Source organism: Procambarus clarkii, chromosome 13, assembly GCF_040958095.1.
Source record: "Procambarus clarkii isolate CNS0578487 chromosome 13, FALCON_Pclarkii_2.0, whole genome shotgun sequence".
Classification (NCBI taxonomy): Eukaryota; Metazoa; Arthropoda; class Malacostraca; order Decapoda; family Cambaridae; genus Procambarus; species Procambarus clarkii.
Genome location: NC_091162.1, coordinates 14,762,875 through 14,777,604, shown reverse-complemented (window position 1 = coordinate 14,777,604; position 14,730 = coordinate 14,762,875). Strand labels below are relative to the sequence as shown.

Sequence of the window (14,730 nt, the reverse complement as noted above, 5' to 3'; positions counted from 1 at the left end):
TATTAAGTATTATTAAAGCAACAACTTTAAGTACATGGTGAACAACCGTATATCACTCACGGGCAACCTTTATACAGGATGATTTTACAAGAAAATATTGCAGTAATAGAACGGACAGTTTCCAAAAACATGCTATTTTAAAACTGTACATTTATTTTTTATATACAGTATACTGTACCCTACACTGTATATATATTTTTATAGTTTTTGTGCAAAATTATACAATTCTGATTTATTTATAGTGAAAAATGGGGAATAATGTTGAATATTCTTTACATACTAACAAGGAAATTAGCCCATTATACTACCAATATTTTCCTATGTATAGTACTGTACTAATATGACAACTATCCACAAAAGGTTATTGTTCACATACTGTAATATAATGTCTCAGAAATGACTGATCACACTTTATAAGCATTCCAACTTTAACTACGAGAGAAAACCATTGTTATCTATGTTAAATATACTAAGATTCATTCATAGCCAAACTATATACTGTATTGTACAGTATATTAGGATAGGATATAATATATGGGATATATAAGGATATACAGTATAATAGGATATATAAGATATATATTCAGTATATAGAATAGAATAAGCTATCTTATTAAACTACAAGAAATAAAATCTATACAGTAGTTGGAATAGCATTCAGTTAAGTTGGTAACCCAGAATTAAGGTAAACATTCAGAATATAAACATTCCAAGACAACCCCCCCCCCCCAATTAATTAGTAAATACTGTAATTAGAAGTTCTATAACAGGAGCTGGAACAATGACCAGAAAATGAAGCCCTAGTGAATTATTCCTCTAGCTTTGAATTGGTTTATATAAGTTTCCCTTAAATTAACAAGAACAAAAACGTAAATACTGAAACTACCTGCAAGACTTAATTTCGGAGAAGATTCAGTGGTGTGCGGCTCTGCCTCTGGCTCAGCCTCAGCCTCTGGGTCATTCTCGGCCTTGGGTCTAGCTGTCGTAGTTGCCGGCTCACCTTCAGGTTGCGGCTCTGCTTCAGCTTCTGGATGAGACCCTGAAGCCCCTGGCTTTGTCTCAACTTTGGATTTTGCTGTTGCCTCGGGCTCGGCTTCTGCTTCGGGTTCCGCTTCTGCTTCGGGTTCAGGTTCAGCTTGAGCACCATTTCCAGCAGTGGCACCAGGACTCACGGTTCCAGGTATGTAGGGAAACTGCTTGCATTTTTGGGTCATTCCTTGGGGCCTCCAACCCAAGGCAGAATATGAGGATCCATTATTGACCAGCACCACCTCAATCTCGCCCTCAATTTGTAGAATTCTCCAATAGAGGGTCATTTTGTCACTCAACTCCTTTTTGGTGTACACATCAAAATTAACAGTGTCTCGATTTGTTACCAAGGATGCTGTAAAAAAAGAAAGTAAGTACTATAAGATAAATCAAGAAAAGCACTGCATATAATACAGTAATTCCAACTGTCGGGGACAGCAAGTCTCTACTGTACTTAGTCTTGTATCAAAGTCTGACCCTAGACCGAACTACTGACTTTCCCCATGAAGGAGTCCACAACAGATGTCTAACTCCTGGGCACTTATTAGCTGCTATTTCAACAGAGAAGTCATGTGAAAAGAAACATGCCTAACCATTTCTGTCCCCCCCAGGGATCGAACCCAGGATCCCTGAGAGTAGCTTGAGAATGTAAATCACTGTACTACAGGACCTTTTTTATAACGTTTATAAAAATAATGAATAATTTCTCTAAAAAGAATAATAAAACTGAATATTACATATCTAGCAGTTTAACATATAACTTTTTCACTTTAAATCTTTATACATACTTTTTGAACACTTGGGACCAAACCGCCCTTGTCGGCAGTAGCATAACTTCTTTGGGTATGTAGTGGCATCCAAATCCACACATCGTCCAAATAGTCCACAGTCATCATCAGTGTTACACTCATTTTCAAACTGACATCGATCACCAAAGAAACGCTTGTTGCAACGGCACTGATTAACCATGTATCTGCCATTGCCACTGCAAGTTTCACGGTAACTGTTTCCTGCAAAATAAAAACAAAATATTCAATATACAGTACACTAAAGTTGCATGCTGTGCTTCTAAGAGCATTAAGTTGATTAGGATAAAGTCATGTGAGTATTTTCTCACACCCACACTCAAAAGATCAGCAATGAATGCAATGAAATGCCTTTCTGGTGGACCATTGGTGGCACACTGGACCCTCCCTTTCCCTTCAAGGGGCATCAGTTTTAGTCTTGCCTGGCTCAATGACTGGTAAGTTGTCTGGGTGGAGTCAGTAGCTGGGAGTGCTGCCACCTGGTGATGGCCAACTATAAGGAGTCACCATAAGTCCTCTCAAGAAGGTGAGTACTGGGCACCTATCAGATAATTACTATGGCAGGTACAGTTCTTGAAACACTACTCATAGGTCAAATTACTTTAAACATTCTTCAATGGTTTGGCACAGTGAATGATGCATGCATCACTGAGGGAAACCACCATTAGGTCTGGTTACATAAAAAACTGTTTCAGTACTGTATAAGAAATCTACAGCTTGTAAGTAAACCAATACAAAATATTCATTATCATTTATACAGTACAGTATACCAATTTTTGCAATGCAAATATTGTGGGTTATTATCAAGCTCTTAGCATTGATGATTCTGGCCCTTGAAGAGGGGAAAATCTTATATTGTGGAACCAGGAAGGCACAAAATGACGCCTATAATCTGGAAAAATATCTCTTGCTTTACAGAGAAGCCACCTAAGCCAACTTACTGCAGTACAGTATAGTGAAAACTATGTATAGCATTGATTCGATAATGCCTCAATTCTATAAAAGACATATGACTTCCATATTTTAGAATATAAAATAGGATTACAAAATCTATTAATATTACACAAAAAATGAATTTTACATAAAAACAATTTCATCTAGAATCTTGCCATAGTTACTCTGATCTGCCTCAGATCCTGACGAGCATACTGCTCTCTTATGTTGTTATGGTCCATCACTATGAATAGTGTTCAAGCTACCCCCAAGGAGGGTGTACCAAATACTTAATGTATTTTTGTATTTGTTTAGTGAACCTGTATTTTGATGTACTTTATCTGTAGATATAACGTAAAATTCCAATGGATGGAGGGTACCCGAATTCTTTGATAGCTTTCAATCCAAAGTTTCCAAAAGTTGGAATAGGGCTGAAACTCAGAAATTTAAATACCTGTACATATTGAACTTTTTATTTAGAATAACTGGAAATATGGTACAATTTATTTATGCTTAATTTTACAATAAAAACAATGCAACATGGAACAAATTTAAATATGCTGTATTGACAAAACTGACTTACGTTTTACAATATCAACATCAGCACAGGACCAGAATTGGTATTTTGCCCCCCACTCTGATGCTTGACGCAGCAGCCTGATGGTGCAGCCTTCACATTCCAGTTCAGTGGGCAGGGTGATCCTGAAGGACTGGGCACTGTAATATAGTAACAATATTTATATTAGTGTATCATCGAAAATTATGTCTATAATGTCTTTTGTTGCCTTCATGGAATAAAGAATAAACATTCAGAATTTATAATATTTTGTTTGTGGAAATCATGTCTCTTCTCGTAATATAAGGTTTAACGCTTACAGTATAGTCTTTCCTATTAGTGCATACCTCTCAGCTCTGGGAGTAGTCTGGTGGCATACCTCTGAACTTTATCCAGCATCATTTTGTGTTTAAATTAAGAAGATAAGGACTCCATGCTGGTGCAGCATATTCCAGAATTGATCTGACATACACAATATACAAGATTCTGAATAGCTCTTTGTTAAGATTACTAAAGGTGATTCTTATATTATCCAATCTTCTGTATGGAGCTGATGAAATGTTTTTTATGTGGGCTTCTGGTGACAGGTAATATCAACCTCTAAATCTTTTTCTCTGTCCAATTCCAACAGTATGTGGGAGGTTGAGTGTGGTTCCATGTGAGAGTGGGCGTGAGAGTAAATGTGTGTGGTCTAAGAAGGATGACAAATCCTTGATTCTTTTTGCTAGAGTGAACATGCGAGCATGCAGTGACCGCGAGTTACATAAAAATAGCGCGTGCAATTTACCTGAATTTACCTGAGGGCCACTACTCTCTAGTGGCCTCGATGAGGACAGAAAGCCGGTGGCTTGTCAAAGCCTCCCTCCTCCACCATTTTTCCTGATGATTTTTATCAAGCTGGATTTTGTAATTCACCAGTGTTTTGGCCTTTATTGATTTGGCAGTGCCCATGGCACATAAATGCATCTTTTACCAGGCTCCACTGTCTTATATCACCTTAAATGCATTATGTATTAGTGGAGGCGATGAGTCACAATAACGTGGCTGAAGTATGTTGACCAGACCACACACTAGAAGGTGATATGCCCGAAACGCTTTGCGTAATAGTGGCTTTAGGCATTGTATGTACTAGCTCTACCTATAAGTCAACCAATCTTTGTAAAAATTTATTGTATGTATGTACCTTACCTAAATAAACATTTTATTTTATTTTATTATTTAAGGGACGACGATGTTTCGGTCCGTCCTGGACCATTCTCAAGTCGATTGTGACACAATCGATCCTTGAGAATGGTCCAGGACAGACCGAAACGTTGTCGTCCCTTCACCTTCTAGTGTGGAGTGTCTGGTCAACATATATTAGTGCATTTGTTAAATATGCATTTTCCATATTATTTAAATACAATTATTATTTTTTATTATTATTTTTATTATTATTATTATTATTATTATTATTATTATTATTATTATTGAACAAATTCACAAGGGCCTTGATGAGGATTTGAACCTATGTGTTGGATGTTCAAGGCCCTTGTAAATTTGTTCATTGACATACATATCACGTTATTGTGATTTATCTGTGTATTAATAATAATAATAATAATAATAATATTATAATTATTATTATTATTATTATTATTATTATTATTATTATGATGATGATGAAGATGATGCCATTATTATAATACATACGTGGTATCGTCGGCGAGGAAGTTGGTGTCAGCGGTGACGGGGGTGAGGTCGGAGAGGGGTCGCTCCTGGGGGTCCAGCAGCTCCAGACGGAACCCGCCCTGTGTGGGGGGTGGAGAACACCCTGCATGAGATCATTATGCAACACTGCTCCACGGTACGGGGTCAACAGTACTGAAGGGACGGAGCATTAGGGTTTTGCAACACTCGAGAGGAAACTGGGACAGAAGAGCCAATAAATGTTCATTTGAACAAATGAACACTTTGCCAAGATTTACATGACCGAAGCATTGCATTTAAGCTTGTGTGTTTCCACTATTGTCGCCAGAATACTTCTTAATAGTCCCTACAATGTTCATATTTTTGCTTCCAACATTTTACCTCTACTTTGATATCCCCAAAGTCAAACTTAATCTGTGTAAACACTCTATGCAAATAAAGGGACCTGGTCTATAGAACTCACTCCCTAACGAATTGAAAAGCTGTCCAACTTTTGCCTTATTCAAAAATAAACCCAAAAAGTACCTAATTTCATCTTCATAGTTTCCTACCTAGTGCTTGAAGCTCTGACTGTAGCTAGTGCTACCCAATTCCCCAAAATATGTATCTATGCCATACAACGTTACCATTGTAATCATTGCTGTTATCTTATATCATGTTATACACATAGTTTGCTACATTATAGTTTGTAGTTTGTAGCACATTTGCTACATATATCATGTTATATACATACTTTTGCTACATTATATCTTGCAATAATCCTCAAATTATACTAAATAGTACCTGAGGATAACCCTTAAATTTACTTTAATGTACCTACTTTTTTTTGTATAACCCTTAAATTTACTGTAATGTACCTACTTTTTTTTTTATAACCCTTAAATTTACTTTAATGTACCTACTTTTTTTTGTCAAATTTCTTATACAATGTATTTTTTTTTAAACTTTCTTACAATGCATTTTTATACCTTCTTACAATGTATTTATATACTTTCTTACTATGTACCTGTAAACCCTTGTTTAATTTTGCATAACATTACCTACTTAAAATTATATGTTGATTAGGTATCTAAACGCTATATGCGTGCTAGTGGCTTTACACGAATGTAAACCTTCAAGTCTCTGTACTCAAACCCAATGTACCTTCTTGTAAATAAATAAATAAATAAATAAATAAATAAATAAATAAACTATCTTTTCATGTTTACGATTGTCCCCCTACCCCCCCCCCCCTCCCCACGCTCCTCCCCCAGAGAAGAACAATTAAAGGTCCCACGATCGTCGTCGCCCCTAAATCAACACAACAACAACAATTAAAGGGATAAGGAGGAGGAGGATTAATTGACGACTTCCTTACCCTGTGAGGATAAGCCAAGTGCCAGCTGACGTTGAAGGATGATCCCTGCAGTAGCGTGGTCTTGATATTTCCTGAAAATACAAACATTTTGGTGAGTCCGAGTGCTATAAGCCTACGAAAGTTCATATCCAGTGGGAAGTCACTGAGGAAATCTAGAAGGAAACAATAATGAACAATGTCCATCACGTGCCAGAAGAGAGTTGGGAAATTATCAGAGATGCTCGTAAAGAATAACAAAATATACATTTGAGAACCAACAAATGTACATTATCTTTACATCAGAACAGAGAAAAGTGCAGAGAATGTGGCGAGGGAAGAAACCTAAACATCACAGGATTTGAGGGGGCTTAATAATAATAATAATAATAATAATTTTTATTTAGGCAAAGGTACATACATAAAGAGATTTTACAAAGTTTGTTGGCTTTATAGATAAGAGCTAGTACATACAATGCCTAAAGCCACTATTACGCAAAGCGTTTCGGGCAGGAAAAAACACTACTGACTAAAGCTTAAAACTAATGGGTAAAAAGAAAAAAATGCGTTGAGTACAAATAAAAATAGAGGTAAAAGAGGGGGGAACATTGTTGAAAAAACAGCACAAATACAATTACAAATTATTACAGAAAATTACATTAAAACAGCGTTGATTTGAAGAAAAAAAAAAAAAAAAAAAAAAAAAAAAAAAAAAAAAAAAAAACATACATAGGTTGACAATAGAGAGGTAAGGTAGGTTACAGGGAATTTATTAGGTATAGCTTCGTTTTTAACTTAAACTGGTTGAGAGAGGTACAGTCTTTAACATGGTTGGGAAGGTCATTCCACATTCTGGGCCCCTTGATTTGTAGAGCATTTCTGGTTTGATTAAGTCGTACTCTAGGAATATCAAAACTGTATTTATTTCTGGTGTGGTGCTCATGGGTTCTGTTACAACCTTCTATGAAGCTTTTGAGATCAGGATTGGCATTGCAATTTAGCGTTTTGTATATGTATAGTACACATGAGAGAATGTGCAGTGACTTAATGTCTAACATATTCAGGGATTTGAGTAGGGGTACCGAGTGATGTCTGGGGCTAGAATTGGATATTGTCCTAATAGCAGCTTTGTGTTGAGTAATTAGAGGACGTAAGTGATTTTGGGTAGTAGAGCCCCAAGCACAAATACCATAGTTGAGATATGGATAGATAAGGGAGTAATAGAGAGTCACCAGGGCAGGGCGTGGTACATAATATCTGATCTTAGAAAGAATGCCCACAGTTTTTGAAACTTTTTTTGATATGTTTAGAATGTGTCCCTGGAAATTCAGCTTGTGGTCAATGAGAATGCCAAGGAATTTGCCATCTAATTTGTTACAAATTTGGGTATTGTTTATTTTGAGATTTATTTGATTAGAGGATTTATTGCCAAACAGAATATAGAAAGTTTTGTCAATGTTAAGGGTGAGTTTGTTGGCAGTTAGCCACAGATGGACTTTATTTAGCTCAGTATTTACTGTGGCATTTAGAGCAAGGGGATCAGGACTGGAGTAAATGAAGGTTGTGTCGTCAGCAAATAGGATTGGTTTGAGGTGTTGGGAGGCATTTGGAAGGTCATTAATGTAGATGAGAAAGAGGAGAGGGCCAAGTAAGTAATTAGCCTATAGCAGACCTCCAGTAACATAACCTTAATGTTTGGTCTGTATTGTTTCTCAGATTCATGGACTCCCCTCAGGCCTCAACTGCTCAAGCAGAACTCAGAGAACTGGACACGTCAACGGCCATAAAAGACGATCAGAGTTCTACCCTGGGCGCTGGAAGATGGAGCATAACAGCTAAACCATATTTCATTTTTTTTAGATGACCGATCGAACTAAAGTCTACCAAAAATCACTAATGCAACCTAATCAAGTACGAAGATCTCTTCAGAAAACATCATTGAGTTTGAGCTTAGTTTTGTTACTTCCAAAACTCACAGATATAACCCAATAATCCACACCGAAAATCCATATTATTACTATTTTCAGCTGAAAATTACGTAAGTGTGAAGTATATCCTTGGTGACGATAATTACTGCAAGTACTTGTGCTATATTTATAACCAAGGCTGAATACTTCCAGGTGTTCTTGGAAAAGCAGGAAATACTGACAATTATTTAGGGTAAACTGCCTTTCAAGAACGTCTTTATTTTGAGACACAAAGCCTTTATTCATGTAACCTTACAGCTCGTCCCTATCCAACCAGCCAACCCTGCTTGATGGGGTTCTGGGAGTTCTTAATCGCCAACAGAACCTAAGCACCTAACATAACCTAACCAATGCCTAAATATGCACAGTATACTAATATATACCAATATTAATTTATATTTAAGAAAATTCCTATCTTGAATGAACAGCATGTTAAAATCGATGAATGCGTCTTTGGGGTCGACCGCTGGATTGAATGGACTTGGTCTGAGGACGGGTTGGTTTTGTTTGACGTTAAACTGAAATAGAGAAAAAGATATATTGATCCATATTTGTACTCTTTTGATCTCTTCAGACTCATCTGAAATTTCTTTTCTGATCAAAGTTTTTAAAGCTGTCTGACCAATCGAAAGTATATTTAGAGCCTATTTAAGTTTAGCGAAAGCGTCAATTACATCAATGCTCTCTTGGAGCCCTGTATGAGACGCACTTCACAGCTGTTCAACTTCAATCCTTTGGTCAAGGATACGCGTGTGTGCAATATACTAGAGCACTCCAACCTGAAATTTTACGTTTTTGGCTAAAAGAAAGTTAGAAATCTCTCACTGTGTAGGAATCAGAGCACGGCCCTCCACATGTGATCATCTGGGCTGGCCTCAACACCACACGAATGTGCTGTCCATTTTTTGTTCCGACGTAGTTAATGTGCACAGTTACCTGGCTATGTGCCAAAAGTGGTTCCTAGCGCAGCTGAACATACATGGTATCATGGGTGCTGTCTGGTTTCCACAGGATAGGGCGCGCCAGCCTATTTTCCCAATTACAAGGAAATATTTCAACGCTATAGTCCTAGATCAGCTGGTGGGTGGGTGGCGAATGCCGTGTTATCGATGCCGTTTTATGCCTATGTAACGTACATGTTCAAACTACCGCCCACAGGCAGACACAGCACCGCTCCTGTGCCAGGTAAGTCCACTACGGGCTCACCATAGCCCGTGCTACTTGGAACTTGTTCCGAGTAGCTGAATCTGTAACAACAACAACAACAACGCCCACAGGATGGGTATAAGGTACATAATAAATAAAGTAGACTTGCCAGCGAGGTTTCTACGAGAGAGAGATTGGGAAAAAGAGGTGGAGACTTTTCTTAGTACTCTCCAAGACCTTAGTGTTAGCCAGCTTCATCCCCCCCCCCCCTCCCCTCACTACATTGATCAGCCCCTTCACCCACAGCATTACATTTAACATGTTTAATATGCATGCAAATTGTTTAGACCTCTTTTAGCCTCACCTTCTAAATTAGGTTGAATATATTATAGCCGGCAGGTGAGAGTATCACCGTGAAATTCATGTTACTTTTAACATGAATTTCTTGTTACGTGCTTCTTTTCCAAAGTTGAAAGAAAACGTGCGCTGTCAGCGGTTGCTTCAGCATGATACTAAAATCTGTCAACCCGAGTGCCTTACTTTGCTTAACCTAACACGGAACATTAGCTTACAAAACTCTAAAGAAAGTTGGTGGTGAACGAAGCATCATTTGGTGCTAACATGACCAGCTGGTGGTCAGATTATCTTGAGATGATTTCGGGGCTTTTTTTTAGTGTCCCCGCGGCCCGGTCCTCGACCAGGCCTCCACCCCCAGGAAGCAGCCCGTGACAGCTGATTAACACCCAGGTACCTATTTTACTGCTAGGTAACAGGGGCATAGGGTGAAAGAAACTCTGCCCATTGTTTCTCGCAGGCGCCCTGGATCGAACCCGGGACCACAGGATCACAAGACAAGCGTTCTGTCCGCTCGGCCGACCGGCTCCCTCTATACGATCCCGACCGGATCGAGTCGTATACACTCCCAAAATATTCAGGCAACTGCGTCACTGCACGTTTCCTGTTCCCGTGGAATGTCCTCGAGTGTGTGTCGTGATCACAGACGTTGTATATTACTTCAATGGTCGCAATCTCTCTCACTTGACTTGTCCAGTACTCTGCTACAAAACTGTCGCCCACACCTCGGCGCACCACCAAGACGAGTTGCGAGAATGACTGCATACAGAGATTGATTGATTGATGAAGATTAAGCCACCCAAAAAGGTAGCACGGGCATGAATAGCCCGTAAGTGATGGCCCTTTTGAGTTACCAGTATCAAACTGATACTGGAAATCTGTGGAGGTGCGACTGGACCCTGCGTGACGGGAGATGTCTCCCGTGGCGTACAGAGAGAAGGACCGCAGCATTATATGTACGCGTGTGCTGACCATGCTAGGCTGCTAGGGAAGAAACGTAGATGATTGTCATGCCCTTCAATATGGCCTGGACAAAATAGGCGTATGGACCAACACTTGACTGATGGAGTTTAATGTGAATAAATGCCACGATATGGAATGTGAATATTTATGATAATTTGGTATTGGATGTGTGTGTGTGTGTGTGTGTGCTCACCTAGTTGTGCTTGCGGGGTTGAACTCTGGCTCTTTGGTCCCGCCTCGGTGTGTGAGCGTGTTATTGCCAGTAAGGTTAACGAGGCGGTACAAGAACACTACTAGGAAGGAGGAGGAGGAGGCAGGAGGGTGGGGCCAGGGAATGAAGAACACCACCAACAAGAACAAAGGAAAACATAACAAAAAAGGAAGAACAAGTTTTTTTTTTTAATTTTCAGGTGAAATTTCCAACCAATTTAGATAGTTAGATATTTATTTATATATATATATTTATATATTTATTTATTTAAGTATCCTATTTAGATAGTACGTTTTGTAACTATGTGGACTATCGTACAAATATTGAGGCAACGAACAATTAGATAGTAGAATTTGGTACTATTCACTTTAGAGTCCTGAAGAATCAAGCTAACTTAAATATTCCTAGGCCTAGTATAGCACATATATATATATGTGCTGTATTAGGCCTCAGATACCGTGTATTAGGCTTAGGATGGTTAGCTGAGGTTTTATTACCAACAAAAACAAAAACCCTTTTTCGGTTGTCCAAATTCAGTAGTACAAAATTCAACTTTGTAATTGTCCATTACGTCAATATATGTGGGATGGTGCGCCTCGCTATTATAAGTACTATTGTAAGTTATTATAATTACACCTCGCCTGGAAATGTCATAGTGGTATGTACTCCTGCCTGCCTGCCTGCCTGCCTGCCTGCCTGCCTGCCTGCCTGCCTGCCTGCCTGCCTGCCTGCCTGCCTGCCTGCCTGCCTGCCTGCCTGCCTGCTTGCCTGCCTGCCTGCCTGCCTGCCTGCCTGCCTGCCTGCCTGCCTGCCTGCCTGCCTGCTTGCCTGCCTGCCTGCCTGCCTGCCTGCCTGCCTGCCTGCCTGCCTGCCTGCCTGCCTGCCTGCTTGCCTGCCTGCCTGCCTGCCTGCCTGCCTGCCTGCCTGCCTGCCTGCCTGCTTGCCTGCCTGCCTGCCTGCCTGCCTGCCTGCCTGCCTGCCTGCCTGCCTGCTTGCCTGCCTGCCTGCCTGCTTGCCTGCCTCCCTCCCCCCCCTCTCTCTCTCTCCCTCTCTCTCTCTCTCTCTCTCTCTCTCTCTCTCTCTCTCTCTCTCTCTCTCTCTCTCCTGCGTGTATGTGTGTGTGCGTGCGTGTGTGCGTGTGTGTGCGCGTGCGTGCCTGGCCCAGTCTACCGGACGTGGTAATGGGAGCAGAAACAGTTAAAATAAGACAGGACGCAGCCGACCGCAACCTGACCGACTCACCCAGCCGCTCACTCACCCACTCACTCACCCACCCAACACTCACCCACTCACTCACCCAAGCACTCACCCACTCACTCACACCCTCACTCACCCACTCACACCACCAACACTCACCCCAATATCAAACACACTCACAAGACCAAGAAGACCACAAAAGAACCACACACGGAATTCCTGACACGGACATGTCACGATGCCACACCCAAGGACAAGGACACACACACACACACACACACACACACACACACACACACACACACACACACACACGAGAATTTAGAGCATGAAATACCTCTAGGGGCCAGTGACCATTGTGTCCTAGTCTTTGACTACATGATGGAATTCAAACTTATGACCATGGGACAAGAGATCTGGGAAAGGAGAGCTGACTACAGGAAAGGGGACTATATGAGGATGAGGGACTATCTGGGTGAAGTGCAGTGGGAGGAAGAAATTAGAGGAAAAACAGTCCAAGATATGATGGACCTAGTCATACAGAAATGCCAGGAGGCCGAAGAGAGATTTATACCAACGGTAAAGGGAAAAAATAAGAGGGAATATAATAACCCATGGTTTAATAGACAGTGTCAGGAAGCAAAAATGGCCAGCAGGCGGGAGTGGAGGAAGTACAGAAGACAAAGAACAGAGGACAACAGAAGCAGATACAACAGAGCTAGGAACGATTACATTAACATAAGACGAACATCGGAAAGGGACTATGAGAACGATATTGCAATCAAAGCGAAAAAACAACCTAAGTTACTACACAGTCATATAAGAAGAAAAATGTCGGTGAACGACCAAGTGACAAGACTAAGGAAGACAGAGGGGGCATATACTGAAAGTGACAAGGAAATCTGCGAGGCACTGAATGCCAGTTTCCATGGAGTGTTCACTACCGAGCCTGAGCAGCTCCCATTGTTGGAAGGGGTTACCCTAGATGAAAGACTATCAGATATAGAGGTGACAGCAGAGGAGGTAATGAAACAGTTGACAACTCTAGATGCAACTAAAGCAGTTGGACCAGACAAAGTATCACCGTGGATACTAAAAGAAGCAGCACAGGCCCTCAGCGTGCCTCTGGCAATGATCTTTAATGAGTCACTTATGTCAGGAGAATTGCCCAGTTGCTGGAAGAAGGCAAATGTCGTGCCGATCTTCAAGAAAGGAGATAGGGAGGAGGCACTTAACTACAGACCTGTATCACTGACAAGCATCCCCTGTAAAATACTGGAAAGAATAATTAGGCTACGACTGGTTGCACACCTGGAGAACATTAGGTTTGTGAACAAACATCAACATGGGTTCTGGACAGGGAAATCGTGCCTAACAAACCTTCTGGAATTCTATGATAAAATAACGAGGATAAGACAGGACAGAGATGGTTGGGCAGACGGCATATTTCTGGACTGCCAAAAAGCCTTTGATACAGTACCGCACATGAGACTGCTGTTCAAGCTCGAGAGGCAGGCGGGGGTGGGGGGAAAGGTCCTAGAATGGATAAGGAACTACCTAACAGGAAGGAGCCAAAGAGTTACGGTAAGGGGCGAGAAGTCGGACTGGCGAACAGTAACAAGTGGAGTACCACAAGGATCGGTGCTGGGACCAATTCTATTTCTTGTATATGTTAACGACATGTTTACAGGCGTAGAGTCCTACATGTCGATGTTTGCGGATGATGCAAAGTTGATGAGAAGAGTTGTGACAGATGAGGATTGCAGGATCCTCCAAGAGGACCTGAACAGATTGCAGAGATGGTCAGAGAAATGGCTACTAGAATTCAACACGAGCAAATGTAAAGTTATGGAAATGGGACTAGGAGATAGGAGACCAAAGGGACAGTACACAATGAAGGGGAACAGCCTACCTGTAACGACGCGTGAAAGAGACCTGGGGGTGGACGTAACACCTAATCTATCTCCTGAGGCACATATTAATAGGATAACGACAGCAGCGTACTCTACACTGGCAAAAGTTAGAACATCATTCAGAAACCTAAGTAAGGAGGCATTTAGGGCGCTTTACACTGCCTACGTAAGGCCAGTCTTAGAGTATGCCGCCTCATCATGGAGTCCCCATCTGAAGAAGCATATAATGAAACTGGAAAAGGTTCAGAGGTTTGCAACGAGACTCGTCCCAGAGCTACGAGGGATGGGGTATGAAGAGCGCCTGAGGGAACTGTGCCTTACGACACTAGAAAGAAGAAGGGAGAGGGGGGACATGATAGGAACGTATAAGATACTCAGAGGAATTGACAGAGTGGACATAGACGAAATGTTCACACGGAATAGTAACAGAACGAGAGGACATGGATGGAAGCTTGAAACTCAGATGAGTCACAGAGATGTTAGGAAGTTTTCTTTTAGCGTGAGAGTAGTGGGGAAATGGAATGCACTTCAGGAACAGGTTGTGGAAGCAAATACTATTCATAATTTTAAAACCAGGTATGATAGGGAAATGGGACAGGAGTCATTGCTGTAAACAACCGATGCTCGAAAGGC

The 14,730-nt window shown here is 40.8% G+C and overlaps 1 protein-coding gene across 11 annotated transcripts in view; it reads right to left on the bottom strand.

Annotated features, from left to right (window-relative positions):
• The window catches only part of LOC123757133 (nahoda), a 290,479-nt gene that overhangs the window by 46,118 nt on the left and 229,631 nt on the right, over positions 1-14,730 (bottom strand). For all 11 annotated transcript variants that reach the window (XM_045740555.2, XM_069323679.1, XM_045740557.2 and 8 more), the window contains 5 exons: positions 6,371-6,441; positions 5,017-5,114; positions 3,352-3,485; positions 1,818-2,039; positions 887-1,384 (listed from right to left, as the gene is read on the bottom strand). In XM_045740555.2, the coding sequence (XP_045596511.1) occupies positions 887-1,384; positions 1,818-2,039; positions 3,352-3,485; positions 5,017-5,114; positions 6,371-6,441 (1,023 nt within the window). The remainder of the gene's footprint in view (positions 1-886; positions 1,385-1,817; positions 2,040-3,351; positions 3,486-5,016; positions 5,115-6,370; positions 6,442-14,730) is intronic.